Consider the following 22,713-nt stretch of genomic DNA (forward strand, 5'->3'; position numbering starts at 1 on the left):
AAGTTAGCTATAAAAGTCAAATCTTATCGTTTGGGACTGTCAGTTCCTTATTAAAAACCAAGTTTCGGAGTTTTTATTATTTTTCAATTGTACAAATTGTTTACGAGAATGAGAGGTGAGTAATTTTACAAGAGATATAGTTCGTAACCACATATGTTCCTTTTGAGACTTTATCTTATTTTGGGATATTCTTATATCGTACATATTGCACAAGGTGTTGTTAGACTACAAGTAATTTAACAAGAAATTTAAGGGGTGTTTGTTGAAGCCGAAAAATTCAAGAATAAAAAAGTTACGATTTCGACTTTGTTTTTTAGTCATTGACAATTAAAAATCGGCCAAAATATCTCTTCCCGCATAGTGATCCTCAAGCCGAACGACGTTTGCCGTGCGACGTTTTGCAAAACAAATGGTAGATTGCATATTAAACCTGTTTACTCATGGAAATCCATAGGAACATATGAAAAACCGCTTTATGGAGTTCCCTAGCAAAGAGAATTAATGTTTTCTCTAATTCTTCGCCTCATACAATAAACCCAAGGAACACGCCAACTTCACATTTTCAGTTCTTTGAAAGTTTCTCATCGACTGTCCGAATAATTATGTTGTGCCAAAATCATTCTAGTCTCTTGCTTCAAAATGGCTGAAACATGACAATGTACTGATAGAGAGTTAATTGAGAAAGAAAAATTTACAACACTCTTTGCCAACGCTTTCATCTTCTTTGTATAATTCCGAATTATCCAGGAACAGCCATAATATTGGAGAAGTTCCTTTTGAAAGCGAGGGTATGCAATTATGGAAGCGAACAGGCATCGTTATTAAGCAATATTGTCCCTCCATCGCACCATTGACATGCGAATTCCGAAACGATAAGCCAATTTATATCAGAGTGATAAATCTAAAATAACGAGTAAAGTAATAATAGAAATTATCGTTTGAAAATAATCTACACTTACATTGTTAAATGACTGTATCGTCCGGTACAAAGTAGCAAGATATGTTGATAGTCCGTTAAGTTAGCTATAAAAATCAAATCTTACAATTTTGTAGTGTCAGTTCCTTCCTAAAAATCGGTTATAGGAAGGTGTGTTATTTTTCAATCGTCAGAAATAAATCTGTTGGAATAAGAGATGAGTGATTTTACTTGTGATATAGTTCGCAACCACGTAGGTTGCTTTCGGGACTTTATCTTATATCGCATATAGTAGACGTGTATTTCTTGGGAGAATATAGAGGACGAAATAAATTTGTTCGGCTACTGGTGAACATTAACGACGAAGGAGGCCATTTTCAATTACGAATAATCATCATAGATGAACATTTTTTGCTTATTGGAAACCACTATTGAAAATTGTTATGCCGTTAACTGTTACACTTAGCACCCCTATATTCAACACTGCGTCGTATATGCATTCGTCAGGTTGCTACACTGACGATCCATACTGTTTTTAGTTACCTATAACCATTAACGATGACAAAATTCCTTTGATTAGCAATAATCATGACCAATGACGGAACCCGTTTTAGTCCGTCACTGATGATGATAATCAAAACATATTAATCATTTATAATAGTTATTTGTAATCAGTAACAGTAAAAATTAAAATCACCAAATTCGTCACTAAAGTTTTTGGAAGTTTTCTTTAAGGGGACATTGGTTTCCATTTAAACAAAAATTAGCTTTTTCTTCATGACACATAGAATAGTATTGACATACAGAATGACAGATTCGATATTTTCTTCTATTTCAGATTTATTATTACTGGTCATTGCCATTTTGGCAGTGACGGAAAACGCTTTTGCCGAAATACATGAAATTCCAATAAAATGTCCAGAATCTTCAGGAAAAACCGTACAGCTCGCTCACAAACACGATTGTACCAAGTTTTACGAATGTTCCAATGGGCAGAAACAACTCTTGAATTGCCCAGAATTTGCCCCCGGACAGAAGCTACATTTCGATCCTGAACTTCAAAATTGTACTTTGCCATGGGAGGCAAATTGCGCGTCAAGAGCCCCGGATTGTTCAACGGACGAATTCATACAACCTCATCCCACCAACTGTAGCCTATATTACAAATGCGAGAACGGGGAAAAAGTCTTAAAAACGTGTGACGAGGAACAGCTGTTTTGTTCCGACTCTCTAGAATGTGTACATAAAGATGCCGCCAAGTGTAAAGTTTACGATTCATGTCCAACAAGTAAATTGTTGGAAGCTGTACTTCTCCCACATGATAGCGATTGCCATCGTCAATCGCAGTATTATGAATGTGTCGATGGACTATACGCTGTAAGACAGTGTCCATCGGGTCATGTATTCGACGATGAACGTAGACAATGTGTGTCTAATGTCCACTGTCCTGCAACCGGTACTAAGAGAATTTCTCATGAGACGGATTGCGGTTTGTATTACGAATGCGTGGATGGTGTGAAAGTACAGAAAGTTTGCGAAGATGGATTGTCGTTCGATGAAACCAAGGGTATATGTACTTGGCCTCCGAGACACGAGTGTTCATCGAACTTCAAACAAAACGATCTGGCCACATACTTCCTACGTTATACAGTGGAGGAAAGAGATGTTTTAGATTGTCCACCAGAAGGATATACATTCATACCACACGAATGCTCTTGTACCAAGTACTACTCTTGCGAAGACGGAAATAAGTATGTTAGTGAATGTCCTGAAGGCATGATATATGATTATATTAGAGAAGTTTGCGATTTGCCGCATGCCGCCATATGTAAGAACGAAATGTATACTAACGACACGTTCCTAAATGAAAATTGTTATTTTTCATCTGATTGTCCATCTGATGGCCATAGTCGCTATCCTCATGAAACTAATTGTAATTTATTTTACGATTGCTTCAACGGTCGCAAATGTCGTATGTCGTGTTACCAAGGGTACGTCTTCAATCCAGTAATCAGCTCGTGCGATCTACCTAAGAATGTTCCCAACTGCCACGATTATGTATCTTCAACAACGTCTACGACATGGCGCCCGCCTACAACTACGTCTACGACATGGCGCCCGCCTACAACTACGTCTACGACATGGCGCCCGATCAATTGCCCGGAAGGAAGCCAACAGCATCACGAGTGTAACTGCGATGCATATTACTTATGTCGGAACGGACAATACCAATGGATGAGATGTCCTGCAGGCGAAAAGTTTGATTCGATAAAGAAGTTATGTATGCCAGCAGGCATTGCTCAATGTTACAGATCTGATAGCAACGACTGTGAGGGCACATGTTCGTCAAGTAATAGCAATTTGCCCCACAAAGACTGCAACAAGTATTGTACATGCGATAGTGGAATTACCACAATTCGAAATTGTTACCCACATACGTATTACGACCGATACAGACAAATCTGTAATTGGCCAGAGGACATAAATAACTTGCCGAAACAATGTAATCCTTCCGACTGTAGTTTCGGTGACAATTATGTTCCTCATGAATGTTACTGTGACAGATATTATAAATGCTCAGGCAATGCGAAATTCATTTTTTTGTGTGAAAGCGGAAAGCTCTTTGACTATACAGAAGAAAAATGCATTGACAGTACATATGCTCACTGTTATAGAAATAATTGATTAAAGATTGTCAACAATATTGTAGATGTAGCGGTAATATCGAGCAATGTGCCAGCGGTCTGAAATACGATAAAGTCTTAGGAGAATGTGCCTGGCCCGAAAACGTAGATTTAAAATCGCAATGCCCGCTCATAACTGACTGTACCAGAACTTCCAGGTTTATACCCCATAATTGTCAATGTAAGCTTTACTATACATGCGAAAACGGAAACAAATATCTCTCAGAATGCCCTGGTGCATCATCTTTTGACTATGTACTCGCGACCTGTGTGGATAAAGAGGCCCATTGTTACCATGAATACTCGTCAAGAACGGTCGATCGCTGTATAGGGCACTGTCCGAAGCAGACGTCTTCTAGTCCGATTATCCGTTTGCAACACCAAGATTGCAGCAAATACTGCATATGTTCAATGGGGGCTCCTTATGTCGTCAATTGCCCTGGATGTAGTCGGTATGACAGTCAACGTCAGACCTGTGTACCTTCAGATGTTTGCAATTGCGACTTACGAGCAAGCAAAACTTTGTGGTCGGATATATCATTTGTGAATAATTTTCTTTAAAAGCTAGGAAATGAATCGTGAAAGCAAAAAGAAATGAATTCGTAGAATAATCACTAAAGATAAATGGTTTGTTGTAACATCTTCATCGAGTATTTCTGAATTCCATAATATTACGATGCTACAAGGTTAAAACGTAATGGCTTTTATATATTGTCTAATTTATGTAGTCTTTTAGAACGACTGCATTAAATTTGACCACAAATCGCAAATTTTCTGTAAATAATAAAATTAAAGACAAGTGACATCATTCAATTAGCATTCATTCTCATACGTATACATACCACGAAAAGATATTAATTTAATTATATTCGATTCATCGCCATGTATATTGTCACGATTTTATTTTGTAATAGTGCGACTGATTAGCAAAAACATTACCATAAATGTAGTAGTTACATACAAAACAAATGTAAGTCAAAGATACCATGTAAAATATAAAAGATCGGATTGTAAAACATGCGATGGAAACAAAAGTTGTTGGATGTTGCATTATATTCTATTTTGTTAAATGATTTATCAAATTGGATGTATACATATATTGAACTTTAAAAATTTAATTTCCTTTATCAATAGCTAGAGATAGTACATAGTTTAAAGAAGAGTATCGAAATGTACATCATCGACAAAATTGTACCTCCGGCGCCTATGGAAAATAAAAAATTCAAAACCACATTTAAAAATATAGGCATTATATGGTGCATATATAGTACTAGTCACTAACGTTACAAAAGCATTGCAAAACGTAAAATATGTTTCCGCTACTGTTGTTATTTGGTTCCCAAAAAATTGGCGATATTTTTGGCTTGAGAATATACTTGAAAGAACATCGATGGCTTTGTCACAGCGTCGCCTCAAATTCACGCATTCGCTCATTTCAAACAAATTGCTCTGAAATTGCATAACGTTCATGCTTTGTATAAGTTAAGTTTTCTTTAAACTGTTGCAATAGCGATTTAAAACGGGCTGAATTTTGCCAAATCCTTTCCAAATTTTCGTGTACAAAAGCAGATGTGGCGCATTTTGGAGAAATTATTGACTTTCATGCCAATGACAGTTTTCTGACTTCACATCTTTATCGTAGTGTTCATTCACATATTTATGATCGCGACTATTCGTATTACGTTTAAAAAATTTACATGACGGCGTATCATAAAAATGTGCCTCCACTTTGAAATTTGTCGTCCCGTCCTGAGAACTGTGAGATTATTGAAAAAAGAAAAAAAAAAAAAATATTGGAATGATTTATTTTCTCAAATGTTAGCTAATGCGGAGAAGATTTTGTCGTTGCATGAAACATTAGACACCTTATGTAACTTCACAGAGAGATTTCAATTTGTCTTACTTGGATGGATTACTGATATGTCTGCGTTCTCTTGCAACTGCTATAGATAAAGTACAGGCTGAAAACAATATGTACTATGGATGTCTAATCTCATGATTCCTATATGTTCGGGAGCAAATTAATAAGTCAAAACTTCGAAGTTATCCAATTTGGGAAACTATCTTAGCAACAGTTAGGTTCCTAGTTCCAAGTTCTAACGGAAGATTCAAAAGGTTTCTGTCTTTGGATATTAATTCCTATGAAGCTGTTATTGCTGCTTTTTCACTTGCTAGATTTAAAAGTCGTCGACTATCAGAAGTGGCAAATGAAACATTGAACATTTAACGCTCAGTTTTTATTAATGCGGTCATATCAGCAAAGCATTATCACGAAGATGTAATCAACACTATTGAAAAATGACAAGTAAAGAACGGTTTCGAGTTTGAAAGAGGCGAACATGAAACAGCTAACAATTCCACGAGTGTTATCCGAAAATAAGAATAAATAACTAAATCGACATTTTAATTAGCAAGATAAAAGTTCCGATTTGTCCGTGTTAAATGATTATTCGATAGGAAACTGATTTCTGAAGAATAACAAGCCTTTTTCATCGCACCAGTTGAACGATTATTTTATTTCGCAACAATATTAGATAGGCCCAGGCAAAGATCTCTCACGGATGAACTTTTTGAAGAGAGAGGCTTGCTTACGGCAAATTTCTTAAGGTAACATTTTTTCTTATACTGATTGGAGTTTTTAACAAACTGAATTGTATTTCTTAGATGTTAGATGTATAATATATGCTGTGTTGTTAGCGGTTGATTTCCGCAGGTCCACATTTCCCGGATGAAAACTCTCAAAATGCGGATAGATTCCCATGGATAAATTTTATATTCTCAACAACAAATATAAGCATATAAACAGATTTTAAAGAATCCATTTGTTTCAATACATCCTTGTTCAATAATTTTTGTAAATATTTGACAATTTTAACTAAAATTTGTATGTATAAACTGGACATCTAAATTCGAAATACGGGCATATCAGAATTTTTATTTTTTGTAAATTGACTAAGATAATCATTGTTTTAACTAACTTGAACAAACTTTTGCCTGCTATAGACAATCAAAATTTTCTAAGTTAATTTGGGTGCCATTCTGGTTAGGAAATATTTAATCAGCGTATCTTTGCATATAATGTGCTAAAAGTCATCTCTGATATGATAAAAATTATCGTCACAGATAAATACTAGTTCAATCCGCATCGAATATCTGAATATTTTCAACGGTGTTACTTGCAGAATCAGTAGATCAACCTTATCCTAGTCAGACGAGGACGGAAGAAGAAGTAAAGTACGCGAATTTTCCATTGAGTAAAAACTCTATATAATGCATATTTCATAATATTTTAGAAATCTAAGCTAAATTTCTTTTCCGTGATAACGTTATCCAAGATAATCATCATCGTAGAAATATGTAGGTAAACATAATCGCTTTTCTTAACAGAAATCATAAAAGGTTTTGACAACCGAACCTTGGGAAGATATACGAATGAAACACGGAGATAATTAATTCATTATTATTAATAATATAAAAAGCCGTCTATTGGCATTATCGTGATATATAATTCACAATTCATTCATATATATATATATAAAATATGCGCAATGAATAACAAATTTCCGATTTATAATTGCAGATATTTATGTCTCGATTGTTAAAATTATATTACAATTCTATCGTGTCGCGATCTCATCTGTATCATTTTGCAACAGGATAAGAATTTTAAGAACGTACGTTTTAAATCTTTATCGGTACATTATAAAGTCCAATCGAATAATTCGATTCTATTATACCATGTATGTTTATACAATGTATGTATTGGAGTTGTCTTATATTAGTTACTTCTTTTTATGAAACTCTTCTAAGAGTAATCTACTTCTCTCGTTGAAATTGTTATACAGAAACGCTTGCTTCCTATTTCTCGACATCTTCAATACTTTAATTACAGTTTGCATTCACAACGCTCCTAAATATATACCTAAGTACATAACATATCTTCTGTATCGTTATTAAGCACTATTGTCCCAGCATCGCACCTTTGATATGTGAAGCACGAAACGATAAGTCGATTTATACTTGAGTGATAACTCTGTAGCGGCACACGAGTCAGAGGACAATTCAAATCACGATGTTGTTTTGTCGCCGCTACAGGCAACCGTCGAATGAAGATGAATTTGAATTTTCCGACTCTACACCGACCAGTATAAATAAACGTACGCGATCGCCAGCGATTTAGTGTCGTAGAGTATAGAAGTATGTCGCAGAGTATCGAACAGTATCGAATAGTATAGAATAATAACTACAGAGTATCTCCGAGTATTTATCGAGTTGCGCGACGAACATTAACGAGTATTTATTCCGCGTTTTATATTTTGTATGAACGACTCACGTATACGGCTGTACATTTATTCATTTATTTACTCAAAATATATTTGATGGGTTGCGACACCAATGTCTCGCTTTCGTTATTTCACGATATTTATTCTCAAACAATACTCCACAACTCTATAATTGTGAGTAAGATTACGATATTTATCGTTCCAAAATACTGTAAGCTTGAAGCGTTAAATGATTGTATCGTCCGATACAAAGCATTAAGATATGCTGATAGCCCGATAAGTTAGCTATAAAAGTCAAATCTTATAACTTGGTAATGTCAGTTCCTTCTTAAAAACCTACTATAGGAGAGTGTGTTATTTTTCAAAAGTGAGAAATTAATCTGTTGGAATGAGAGGTGAGTGATTTTACTTGTGATATAGTTAGCAACCACGCAGGTTGCTTTCGGGACTTTATCTTATATCGCATATAGTAGACGTGTATTCCTTGGGAGAATATAGAGGACGAAATAAATTTGTTCGGCTGCTGGTGAACATTAACGACGAAGGAGGCCATTTTCAATTACGACTAATCATCATAGATGAACATTTTTTGCTTATTGGAAATCACTATTGAAAATTGTTATGTAGTTAACTGCTACACTTAGCACCCCTATATTCAACACTGCGTCGTATATGCATTCGTCAGGTTGCTACACTGACGATCCATACTGTTTTTAGTTACTTATAACCATTAACGATGACAAAATTCCTTTGATTAGCAATAATCATGACCAATGACGGAACCCGTTTTAGTCCGTCACTGATGATGATAATCAAAACATATTAATCGCTTATAATAGTTATTTGTAATCAGTAACTGTAAAAATTAAAATCACCAAAGTCGTCACTAAAGTTTTTGGAAGATTTCTTTAAGATGTAGGGGACATTGGTTACCATTTAAGCAAAAATTAGCTTTTTTTCATGACACATAGAATAGAATTGACATACAGAATGGCAGATTTGATATTTTCTTCTATTTCAGATTTATTACTACTGGTCATTGCCGTTTTGGCAGTGACGGAGAACGCTTTTGCCGAAATACATGAAATTTCAACAAAATGTCCAGAATCTTCAGGAAAAACCGTACAGCTCGCTCACAAACACGATTGTACCAAGTTTTACGAATGTTCCAATGGGCAGAAACAACTCTTGAATTGCCCAGAATTTGCCCCCGGACAGAAGCTACATTTCGATCCTGAACTTCAAAATTGTACTTTGCCATGGGAGGCAAATTGCGCGTCAAGAGCCCCGGATTGTTCAAAGGACGAATTCATACAACCTCATCCCACCAACTGTAGTCTATATTACAAATGCGAGAACGGAGAAAAAGTCTTAAAAGCGTGTGACGAGGAACAGCTGTTTTGTTCCGACTCTCTAGAATGTGTACACAAAGATGTCGCCAAGTGTAAAGTTTACGATTCGTGTCCAACAGGTAAATTGTTGGAGGCTGTACTTCTGCCGCATGATTGCCAACGTCAATCGCTGTATTACGAATGTGTCGATGGTCAATACGCTGTAAGACAGTGCCCATCGGGTCATGTATTCGACGATGAACGTAGACAATGTGTGTCTAATGTCCGCTGTCCTGCAACCGGTACTAAGAGAATTTCTCATGAGACGGATTGCGGTTTGTATTACGAATGCGTGAATGGTGTTAAGGTACAGAAAGTTTGCGAAGATGGATTGTCTTTCGATGAAGCCAAGGGTATATGTACCTGGTCTCCGAGATACAAGTGTTCATCGAACTTCAATCAAACCGACCTGGCCACATACTTCCTACCTTATGCAGTGGAGGAAAGAGATGTTCAAGATTGTCCACCAGAAGGATATACATTCATACCACACGAATGCTCTTGTACTAAGTATTACTCTTGCGAAGACGGAAAGAAGTTTCCCGCCATATGCCCTAATGGCATGGTATATGATTTTATTAGGAAAGTTTGCGATTTACGGGATGTCGCCATATGTTGGAATCAAAAGTATTCTCACGATGGTTACTTATATGAAAATTGTCAGAATTCACCTGAGTGTCCAGCCACTGGCTATCTTCGCTATCCTGCTGGAACGTGCTCTAAGCTTTATTACGAATGCTCGGACGGTATCAAATGTGATCGGTCGTGTGGCGAAGGGCTAATTTTCAATCCACAAAACAAACAGTGCGATATACCCGAAAACGTTGGGAATTGCAACGGTGATCAACCTACTACTAGTACTACTACTTCTACGACTACGACTACGACAACTACAACTACTACTACGACGTGGCGCCCGCCCTATTGCATTGATGGAAACCAATTACCTCATGAGTGTAACTGCTATGCATATTACGCATGTCGCAACGGAGAATACCAATGGATGAAATGTCCTTCAGGCGAAAAGTTTGATTGGGCGGAGAGGAAATGTATGTCAGAAGACATTGCTCAATGTCGCCCTTCAGGACAGAACGAATGCCAAGGCAGTTGTTCGTCAAGCAGTGGCCGGTTGCCCCACAGGGAATGCAACAAGTTTTGTGAATGCGAACATGGAACTGCCACAGTTAGAATATGTGGCCGTCATACGTATTACGACCGGTCCAGAAAATACTGCAACTTTCCAGAAGCCATACAGGAAAATGACTTGCCGACGTACTGTAATCCTAGCGAATGTAGTTTCGGTGACAATTATGTTCCTCACGAGTGTTTCTGTGACAGATATTATGCTTGTATAAACAATAAGAAATATCTTCAGTTCTGTAAAAGCGGAGATGGCTTTGACTATGAAGCTGAAAAATGCGTTGATATTAAATATGCTCACTGTTTACAGTAGTGATTAAGGATTGTCAACAATATTGTAGATGTAGCGATAGGAACGAGCAATGTGCCAGCGGTCTGTACTACGATATAATATCGGGAAAACGTGCCTCAAAACGCAAATTTATCGTCGAACTGTCCGTCTCTAACTGATTGTAGCAGTAATATTGGTGCTGTACCCCATTATTGTAAATGTACACTTTGCTATGAATGTGATGAAAGATCCAAATATTGCGAGGTATGCGATACTCGATTAAAGTTTGATTATGTACTCAGAAGCTGTATGAGTAAGAATGCTCATTGTTGCAACTGCAACTTACTGCCAAACAAACATTTGTGATTTTTCGGATATACCATTTGTGAATAATTTTCGTTAAAAGCTGGAAAATGAATCGTAGAATCAAAAAGAAATAAATTCGTAGAATAATTACTAAAGATAAATGGTTTGTCGTAACACCTTCATCGAGTATCACTGAATTTCAGCACATTACAATGCTGCATTGTTGAAACGTAATGCTATCCTTATATTTAATTTAATTTATAGAATCTTTTATGATGACTGCATTAAATTTGATTACAGATAGCAAATTTTCTGTAAATAATAAAATCAGTGATAAATGATATCATTTAATGAACATTCATTGTTATATGTATACATAGCATAAAACTATAACAATTTAATTATATTCGATTCATCGCCACGTATATTGTCACAATTTTATTTTGTAAAAGTGCGACTGATTAGCAAAAACATTACCATAAATGTAGTAGTTACATACAATGCAAATGTTGATTACAGTTTGCATTCACAGCGCTCCTAAATATATATCTAAGTATATAATATATTTTCTGTGTTGTTATTAAGTAATATTATCCCAGCATCGCACTTTTGATATGTGAAGCGCGAAACGATAAGCCGATTTATACCTGAGTAATAACTCTAAAATTGGGAGTAAGATTATAATGATAATTATCGTTTGAATACAGCAAGCCTGAATCGTTAAATGATTGTATCGTCCAATACAAAGCACTAAGATATGCTGATAGTACGATAAGTTAGCTATAAAAGTCAAATCTTATAACTTGGTAATGTCAGTTTCTTCGTAAAAACCGAATGTAGGAGAGTGTGTTATCTTTCTATTGTCAGAAATAAATCTGTTGGAATGAGAGGTGAGTAATTTTACTTGTGATATACTTCGCAACCACGTAGGTTGCTTTCGGGACTTTATCTTATATCGCATATAGTAGACGTGTATTCCTTGGGAGAATATAGAGGACGAAATAAATTTGTTCGGTTACTGGTGAACATTAACGACGAAGGAGGCCATTTTCAATTACGAATAATCATCATAGATGAACATTTTTTGCTTATTGGAAACCACTATTGAAAATTGTTATGCAGTTAACTGCTACACTTAGCACCCCTATATTCAACACTGCGTCGTATATGCATTCGTCAGGTTGCTACACTGACGATCCATACCGTTTTTAGTTACTTATAACCATTAACGATGACAAAATTCCTTTGATTAGCAATAATCATGACCAATGACGGAACCCGTTTTAGTCCGTCACTGATGATGATAATCAAAACATATTAATCGCTTATAATAGTTATTTGTAATCAGTAACTGTAAAAATTAAAATCACCAAAGTCGTCACTAAAGTTTTTGGAAGATTTCTTTAAGATGTAGGGGACATTGGTTACCATTTAAGCAAAAATTAGCTTTTTTTCATGACACATAGAATAGAATTGACATACAGAATGGCAAATTTGCTATTTTCTTCTATTTCAGATTTATTACTACTGGTCATTGCCGTTTTGGCAGTGACGGAGAACGCTTTTGCCGAAATACATGAAATTCCAACAAAATGTCCAGAATCTTCAGGAAAAATCGTACAGCTCGCTCACAAACACGATTGTACCAAATTTTACGAATGTTCCAATGGGCAGAAACAACTCTCGAATTGCCCAGAATTTGCCCCGGGACAAAAGCTACATTTCGATCCTGAACTTCAAAATTGTACTTTGCCATGGGAGGCAAATTGCGCGTCAAGAGCCCCGGATTGTTCAAAGGACGAATTCATACAACCTCATCCCACCAACTGTAGTCTATATTACAAATGCGAGAACGGAGAAAAAGTCTTAAAAGCGTGTGACGAGGAACAGCTGTTTTGTTCCGACTCTCTAGAATGTGTACACAAAGATGTCGCCAAGTGTAAAGTTTACGATTCGTGTCCAACAGGTAAATTGTTGGAGGCTGTACTTCTGCCGCATGATTGCCAACGTCAATCGCTGTATTACGAATGTGTCGATGGTCAATACGCTGTAAGACAGTGCCCATCGGGTCATGTATTCGACGATGAACGTAGACAATGTGTGTCTAATGTCCGCTGTCCTGCAACCGGTACTAAGAGAATTTCTCATGAGACGGATTGCGGTTTGTATTACGAATGCGTGGATGGTGTTAAAGTACAGAAAGTTTGCGAAGATGGATTGTCTTTCGATGAAACCAAGGGTATATGTACCTGGCCTCCGAGACACGAGTGTTCATCGAACTTCAATCAAACCGACCTGGCCACAGACTTCCTACCTTATGCAGTGGAGGAAAGAGATGTTCAAGATTGTCCACCAGAAGGATATACATTCATACCACACGAATGCTCTTGTACTAAGTATTACTCTTGCGAAGACGGAAAGAAGTTTCTCGCCATATGCCCTAATGGCATGGTATATGATTTTATTAGGAAAGTTTGCGATTTACGGGATGTCGCCATATGTTGGAACCAAAAGTATTCTCACGATGGTTACTTATATGAAAATTGTCGGGATTCACCTGAGTGTCCAGCCACTGGCTATCTTCGCTATCCTGCTAGTACGTGCTCTAAGCTTTATTACGAATGCTCGGACGGTATCAAATGTGATCGGTCGTGTAACGGAGGGCTAATTTTCAATCCACAAAAGAAACAGTGCGATATACCCGAAAACGTTGGGAATTGCAACGGTGATCAATCTTCTACTACGACTACGACCTGGCGCCCGCACTATTGCATTGAAGGAAACAAAATACCTGACGAGAGTAACTGCTATGCATATTACGTATGTCGCAACGGAGAATACCAATGGATGAATTGTCGCTCAGGCGAAAAGTTTGATTGGAAACTGTTAGAATGTGTGGCAGAAGACAAAGCTATCTGTTACCCCAGTGGAAATAACCATTGCGAAGGCACCTGTTCGTCAAGCACTAGCCGGTTGCCCCACAAGGAGTGCAGCAAGTATTGTACATGCTACCAGGGAACCGCCACCGTAGAAACCTGTCCCCGCCATATGTATTACGATCGTCGCACACAAAACTGCCAGTGGCCAGAAGACATAAGTTACTGGCCGACGCAGTGTAATCCTTTCGACTGTGGTTTCGGTTACGAGAAAGTTCCTCATGAATGTTACTGTGACAGATATTATACATGTTCAGGGAATTGGAAAGAAATTGGATGGTGTCCGTTAGGACAATACTTTGACTATAGAGAAGAAAGATGCGTCGATAATAGATATGCTCACTGTTATGTGAGCCCATCATGTGATGAAACTAAGAAATGCGGAATGTGTGAGGCCACAAGACACAACACAAGTAGTTACGCAGATGATTGTCAAAAATATTGTAGATGCAGTGATAGGGACATGTATATCGAGCAATGTGCCAGCGGCCTGTACTACGATAAAATCTCAGGAGAATGTGCCTGGCCTGAAAACGTAGATTTAAAATCGCACTGCTCGCTCATAACTGACTGTACCAGAACTTCCAAGTTTATACCCCATAATTATCAATGTAACCTATACTATACATGCGAAGACGGAAACAAATATCTCGCAGAATGCCCTGATGCATCATCTTTTGATTATGTACTTGGAACCTGTGTAGATAAAGAGGCCCATTGTTATCATGAATATTCGACAAATAGAATGGTCGATTACTGTATAGGGCACTGTCCGGAGCAGACGTCTTCTAGTCCGATTATCCGTTTGCAACACAGAGATTGCAACAAATACTGCATATGTTCAATGGGGGCTCCTTATGTCGTCACTTGCCCTGGATGTAGTCGGTATGACAGTCAACAGCAGACCTGTGTACCTTCAGTTCTTTGCAACTGCGACTTACGAGCAAGCAAAACTTTGTGGTCGGATATACCATTTGTGAATAATTTTCTTTAAAACGTAATGCTGCTTTTATATATTGTCTAATTTATGTAGTCTTTTAGGACGACTGCATTAAACTTAATCACAGATCGCAAATTTTCTTTAAATAATAAAATTAAAGATAAGTGACACCATTCAATTAGCATTCATTCTCATACGTATACATACCACGAAAAGATATTAATTTAATTATATTCGATTCATCGCCATGTATATTGTTACGATTTTATTTTGTAAAAGTGCGACTGATTAGCAAAAACATTACCATAAATGTAGTAGTTACATACAAAGCAAATGTAAGTCAAAGATACCATGTAAAATATAAAAGATCGGATTGTAAAACATTCTATGGAAATAAAAGTTGTTCGATGTTGCATTATATTCTATTTTGTTAAATAACTTATCAAATTGGATGTATACCTATATGGAACCTTAAAAATTTAATTTACTTTACCAATAGCTAGAGATAGTACATAGTTTAAAGAAGAGTATCGAAATGTACATTATCGACAAAATTGTACCTTCGGCGACTATGGAAAATAAAAAATTCAAAACCACATTTAAAAATATAGGCTTTATATGGTGCATATATGTAGTATCGTGGACAAAAGGCCTAAGATGTCGGCCGAACCGTAAACAATTTCGCGAGTGCCGTGGCATCGTCGGGTACATCAATATGTCGTCGGTCCTTTCAAGTGGATAGTTTCATGGAAGGGCTTGCGTGACCTTGGTCACAGGTGTTTCGGGACACGTGTCCGATAGGACGGGAAAAGACAAAGAGATGCTAAAGACAGGGTTAGTTGAGACGCCGGCGAGAACGAATGCAAAAGGCGTACAGTGTGAGTTGAGAAGCGAGAGCGTGCGAGTGCAAAGCCGAAGACTAGAGTTGTAGGGTTGTAGAGTTGCTAGGGTTGTAGAGAGATCGAGTTGTTGCGTTATAGAGTTGCGAGAGTGATTTGAGTAGAATAAGACTTTTGTGTTTTAGTTCAAGTTGAACATTTATCGTTCTCTGTCCAATTAATCTCTGTTATTTTTATTTATCTTAAATAAATAGTATTAGGAGAATTTTACAAATCTAAATTATCCTAATCCTATCTTTTTTCCGATACTACATATATAGTACTAGTCACTAACGTTACAAAAGCATTGCAAAACGTAAAATATGTTTCCGCTACTGTTGTTATTTGGTTCCCAAAAAATTGGCGATATTTTTGGCTTTAGAATATACTTGAAAGAAGATCAATGGCTTTGTCACAGAGTCGCCTCAAACTCACGCATTCACTCATTTCAAACAAATTGCTCTGAAATTGCATAACGTTCATGCTTTGTATAAGTTAAGTTTTCTTTAAACTGTTGCAATAGCGATTTAAAACGGGCTGAATTTTGCCAAATCCTTTCCAAATTTTCGTGTACAAAAGCAGATGTGGCGCATTTTGGAGAAATTATTGACTTTCATGCCAATGACAGTTTTCTGACTTCACATCTTTATCGTAGTGTTCATTCACATATTTATGATCGCGACTATTCGTATTACGTTTAAAAAATTTACATGACGGCGTATCATAAAAATGTGCCTCCACTTTGAAATTTGTCGTCCCGTCCTGAGAACTGTGAGATTATTGAAAAAAAAAAAAAAAAATATTGGAATGATTTATTTTCTCAAATGTTAGCTAATGCGGAGAAGATTTTGTCGTTGCATGAAACATTAGACACCTTATGTAACTTCACAGAGAGATTTCAATTTGTCTTACTTGGATGGATTACTGATATGTCTGCGTTCTCTTGCAACTGCTATAGATAAAGTACAGGCTGAAAACAATATGTACTATGGATGTCTAATCTCATGATTCCTATATGTTCGGGAGCAAATTAATAAGTCAAAACTTCGAAGTTATCCAATTTGGGAAACTATCTTAGCAACAGTTAGGTTCCTAGTTCCAAGTTCTAACGGAAGATTCAAAAGGTTTCTGTCTTTGGATATTAATTCCTATGAAGCTGTTATTGCTGCTTTTTCACTTGCTAGATTTAAAAGTCGTCGACTATCAGAAGTGGCAAATGAAACATTGAACATTTAACGCTCAGTTTTTATTAATGCGGTCATATCAGCAAAGCATTATCACGAAGATGTAATCAACACTATTGAAAAATGACAAGTAAAGAACGGTTTCGAGTTTGAAAGAGGCGAACATGAAACAGCTAACAATTCCACGAGTGTTATCCGAAAATAAGAATAAATAACTAAATCGACATTTTAATTAGCAAGATAAAAGTTCCGATTTGTCCGTGTTAAATGATTATTCGATAGGAAACAGTTTTCTGAAGAATAACAAGCCTTTTTCATCTATCGCACCAGTTGAACGATTATTTTCTCTCGCAACAATATTAGATAGGCCCAGGCAAAAATCTCTCACGGATGAACTTTTTGAAGAGAGGGGCTTGTTTACGGCAAATTGCTGAAAAGATTTCTTAAGGTAACACTTTTTGTTATACAGATTGAAGTCTTTAACAAACTGAATTGTAATTCTTAGATGTTGTATGTTCTTTCCAATTAAAATTTGGTCAGGTTTTGGGCTGCGTTTAAAGCAGGCGCGCCAAAATTTGTAGGGAGTAATGTGTAACAAATTGAGGAAAAAATGAAATCACACGTTGCAACGGGAAAGCACAATTTTGTTTTAAAAATGCTAAATTCTGTTGTTAGTAATTCGTTTTCTACAGTTCTGCTGTTTCTTTCTACGGGATTAAGCATAATCGTAACCTCGTACAATGCAATATCTTACGAAAGTACCTTATCTGAATATCTACAGAACACATTACTTAAATGTGATATGTTGATTTTGATGAAAATTTGCAGATTCGTAGTGCAGCTAATAATACTGATCACCTACTTTTTTTTGCCGACAATCCTTCACATTTCGCGGGTGAAAACTCTCAAAATGCGAATAGATATCCATGGATAAATTTTATATTCTCAAGAACAAATATAAGCATATAAACAGATTTTAAAGAATCCATCTGTTTCAATACATCCTCGTTCATTATTTTTTGTAAATATTTGATAATTTTAACGAAAATTTGTTTGTGTAAACTGGACATCTAAATTCGAAATATAAATCAGAATTTCTATTTTTTGTAAATTGACTAAAATTATCATTGTTTTAACTAACTTGAACAAACTTTTGCCTTTTATAGAGAACCAAAATTTTCTCGGCTAATTTGGGAGCCATTTTGGTTAGGAATCGGCGCATCTTTGCATTTAATGTGCTAGAAGTCATCTCTGATATGATAAAAATTATCGTCACAGGTAAATACTAGTTCAATCCGTATCGAATATCTGAATATCTTCAACGATATCGCCTGCTGAATCAGCAGATCAACCTTATCCTAGTCGGACGTGGCCGGAAAAAGTAAATTACGCGAATTTTCCAATTTTCCATTCATTACGCGAATGAAAACGCTATATAATACATATTTCATAATATTTTAGAAATCTAGGCTGAATTTCTCTTCCCTGATAACGTTGTCTAAGATAATCATCATCGTAGGAATACGTAGATAAACATAATCGCTTTTTCTTAGCAGAAATCATAAAAGGTTTTGATGATTAAGCGTTGGAGAGATATACGAATAAAACACGGACATATTCAATTTATTATTATTATTAATATAAAGGGTCGTCAATTGGCATTTACATATTACATGTTTCACGATAACTATACGAAATCAGGGCAATGAATAACATATTTCCAATTTATAATTGCAGATATCTATATTTTGATCGGTGAAATTATATTGCTATCTAATCTTGTTACGATCTTATTTGTATCATTGTGTAACAGTACAAGAATTTTAAGAACTTCGTTCCATATCATTCTTAGTACGTTGTGAAGTCCAACCGAACGATTCGATTCTGTCACGTATGTAAAGTGTGACCCTGTTTATACCATGTATGTATCATAGTTGTCTGTTATTATTTACCTCTTTTTATGATACTCTTTCAAGAGTAGTTTACTTCTCTCATCGAAATTGTTATACAGAATAGTTTGCTTCGAATTTCTCGCCATTCACAAGACTTTGATCACAGTTGGCATTCATAGCCCTCCTAAATATATATCTAAGTATATAACATATTTTCTGTATCGTTATTATGGACTATTGTCCCTCCATTACACCATTGATATGTGAATTCCGAAACGATAAACCAATTTAAATCGGAGTGATAAATCTAAAATAACGGGTAAAGTAATAACAGGAATTATCGTTTGAAAATAATCTAAACTTACATTGTTAAATGATTGTATCGCCCAGTACAAAGTAGCAAGATATGTTGATAGTCCGATAAATTTTAGCTATAAAAGTCAAATCTTATAATATTGTAATGTCAGTTCCTTCCTAAAAACCGACTATAGGAAGGTGTGTTATTTTTCAATCGTCAGAAATAAATCTGTTGGAATGAGAGGTGAGTAATTTTACTTGTGATATAGTTCGCAACCACGTATGTTGCTTTCGGGACTTTATCTTATATCGCATATAGTATATATGATACTATGATGTAGACGTATATTCTTTGGGAGAATATAGAGGACGAAATAAATTTGTTCGGCTACTGGTGAACATTAACGACGAAGGAAAGCATTTTCAATTAGGAATAATCATCATAGATGAACATTTTTTGCTTATTGGAAATCACTATTGAAAATTGTTATGCAGTTAACTGCTACACTTAGCACCCCTATATTCAACACTGCGTCGTATATGCATTCGTCAGGTTGCTACACTGACGATCCATACTGTTTTTAGTTACTTATAACCATTAACGATGACAAAATTCCTTTGATTAGCAATAATCATGACCAATGACGGAACCCGTTTTAGTCCGTCACTGATGATGATAATCAAAACATATTAATCGCTTATAATAGTTATTTGTAATCAGTAACTGTCAAAATTAAAATCACCAAATTCGTCACTAAAGTTTTTGGAAGTTTTCTATAAGATGTAGGGGACATTGGTTTCCATTTAAGCAAAAATTAGCTTTTTTTCATCACACACAGAATAGTATTGACATACAGAATGGCAGATTCGATATTTTCTTCTATTTCAGATTTATTATTACTGGTCATTGCCGTTTTGGCAGTGACGGAGAACGCTTTTGCCGAAATACATGAAATTCCAACAAAATGTCCAGAATCTTCAGGAAAAACCGTACAGCTCGCTCACAAACACGATTGTACCAAGTTTTACGAATGTTCCAATGGGCAGAAACAACTCTTGAATTGCCCAGAATTTGCCCCCGGACAGAAGCTACATTTCGATCCTGAACTTCAAAATTGTACTTTGCCATGGGAGGCAAATTGCGCGTCAAGAGCCCCGGATTGTTCAAAGGACGAATTCATACAACCTCATCCCACCAACTGTAGTCTATATTACAAATGCGAGAACGGAGAAAAAGTCTTAAAAACGTGTGACGAGGAACAGCTGTTTTGTTCCGACTCTCTAGAATGTGTACACAAAGATGTCGCCAAGTGTAAAGTTTACGATTCCTGTCCAACAGGTAAATTATTGGAGGCTGTACTTCTTCCGCACTATCGCCAATCGCTCTATTACGAATGTGTCGATGGACAATACGCTGTAAGACAGTGCCCATCGGGTCATGTATTCGACGATGAACGTAGACAATGTGTGTCTAATGTCCACTGTCCTGCAACCGGTACTAAGAGAATTTCTCATGAAACGGATTGCGGTTTGTTTTACGAATGCGTGGATGGTGTTAAGGTACAGAAAGTTTGCGAAGATGGATTGTCTTTCGATGAAACCAAGGGTATATGTACCTGGCCTCCGAGATACAAGTGTTCATCGAACTTCAATCAAACCGACCTGGCCACATACTTCCAACCTTATGCAGTGGAGGAAAGAGATGTTCTAGATTGTCCACCAGAAGGATATACATTCATACCACACGAATGCTCTTGTGCTAAGTATTACTCTTGCGAAGACGGAAAGAAGTTTATAGAAGAATGCCCTGAAGGCATGATGTATGATTATATTAGAAAAGTTTGCGATTTACCGCATGCCGCCATATGTAAAAACCAAAAGTATACTGACGACAGTTACCTAGATTCAAATTGTTTTAATTCAACTGACTGTCCATCCTATAGCCATGATCGCTTCCCTCATAAGGAGTGTAGGTTTTATTACGAGTGCTATGAGGGTCACAAATGCCTTCGGAGGTGTTCTGAAGGACATGTCTTCAATCCAACTCTTAAAACGTGTGATCTACCTAAGAATGTTCCCGGCTGCGGCGGAGGTGGCAATGACGAACCTGACGATACAACACCTAATAATACAGACTATGAATGTACTTTGTGTAATTGTCGTAATTGTATTGTTCGTTTAGCTTATCCGCAAAACTGTAATCTGTATTATCAATGTGAAAATGGACAGAAAGTGATCAGGCAATGTCCTCGAAATCTAGTGTTCGATCCTATAAATCAGATTTGTGACTATCAAGAAAATGTACATTGCATACCCTCAACTACGAGCACGACCACGACCACGACCACGACCACGACCACGACCACGACCACAACTACGGTCCGGCCCTATTGCATTGAAGGAGAGCGAAGGTATCACGAGTGTCAATGCCATGAATATTACGAATGTCACGGCGGACGATACGAATGGTTCAGGTGCCGCTCAGGCCAAAAGTTTGATTGGAAACTGTTAGAATGTCTGGCAGAAGACAAAGCTATCTGTTACCCCAGTAAAAATAACAATTGCGAAGGCACCTGTTCGTCAGGCACTAGCCGGTTGCCCCACAAGGAGTGCAACCAATATTGTACATGCTACCAGGGAACCGCCACCGTAGAAACCTGTCCCCGCCATATGTATTACGATCGTCGCACACAAAACTGCCAGTGGCCAGAAGACATAAGTTACTGGCCGACGCAGTGTAATCCTTTCGACTGTGGTTTCGGTTACGAGAAAGTTCCTCATGAATGTTACTGTGACAGATATTATACATGTTCAGGGAATTCTAAAGAAAATGGACAGTGTGGTAACGGACAATACTTTGACTATAGAGAAGAAAGATGCGTCGATAATAGATATGCTCACTGTTATGTGAGCCCATCATGTGATGAAACTAAGAAATGCGGAATGTGTGAGGCCACAAGACACAACACAAGTAGTTACGCAGATGATTGTCAAAAATATTGTAGATGCAGCGGTAGGAACGTGTTTATCGAGCAATGTGCCAGCGGTCTGTACTACCATAATGTCACAGGAGAATGTGACTGGCCCGAAAACGTAGATTTAAAATCGCACTCATGCCCGCTCATAACTGACTGTACCAGAACTTCTAAGTTTATACCCCATAATTGTCAATGTAAACTTTACTATACATGCGAAAACGGAAACAAATATCTCTCAGAATGCCCTGGTGCATCATCTTTTGATTATGTACTCGCGACCTGTGTGGATAAAGAGGCCCATTGTTACCATGAATATTTGTCAGATAGAGTAGTCGATCGCTGTATAGGGCACTGTCCGGAGCAGACGTCTTCTAGTCCGATTATCCGTTTGCAACACCAAGATTGCAACAAATACTGCATATGCTCAATGGGGGCTCCTTATGTCGTCAATTGCCCTGGATGTAGTCGGTATGACAGCCAACGTCAGACCTGTGTACCTTCAGATGTTTGCAATTGCGACTTACGAGCAAGCAAAACTTTGTGGTCGGATATACCATTTGTGAATAATTTTCTTTAAAAGCTAGGAAATGAATCGTGAAAGCAAAAAGAAATGAATT

At 36.9% G+C, this 22,713-nt stretch overlaps 1 protein-coding gene across 1 annotated transcript in view; it reads left to right on the forward strand.

The window, feature by feature from the left end:
- LOC126922781 (uncharacterized) overlaps positions 1–22,713 on the forward strand; it is a 27,245-nt gene continuing 4,532 nt past the window's right edge. Inside the window, exons 1-4 of the mRNA XM_050735642.1 lie at positions 1–115; positions 1,755–2,204; positions 9,355–9,637; positions 20,735–22,668. Of these exons, the coding sequence (XP_050591599.1) occupies positions 109–115; positions 1,755–2,204; positions 9,355–9,637; positions 20,735–22,668 (2,674 nt within the window). The 5' untranslated portion in view covers positions 1–108. The remainder of the gene's footprint in view (positions 116–1,754; positions 2,205–9,354; positions 9,638–20,734; positions 22,669–22,713) is intronic.

Source organism: Bombus affinis, chromosome 12 (assembly GCF_024516045.1).
Source record: "Bombus affinis isolate iyBomAffi1 chromosome 12, iyBomAffi1.2, whole genome shotgun sequence".
In the NCBI taxonomy this organism is placed as follows: domain Eukaryota; kingdom Metazoa; phylum Arthropoda; class Insecta; order Hymenoptera; family Apidae; genus Bombus; species Bombus affinis.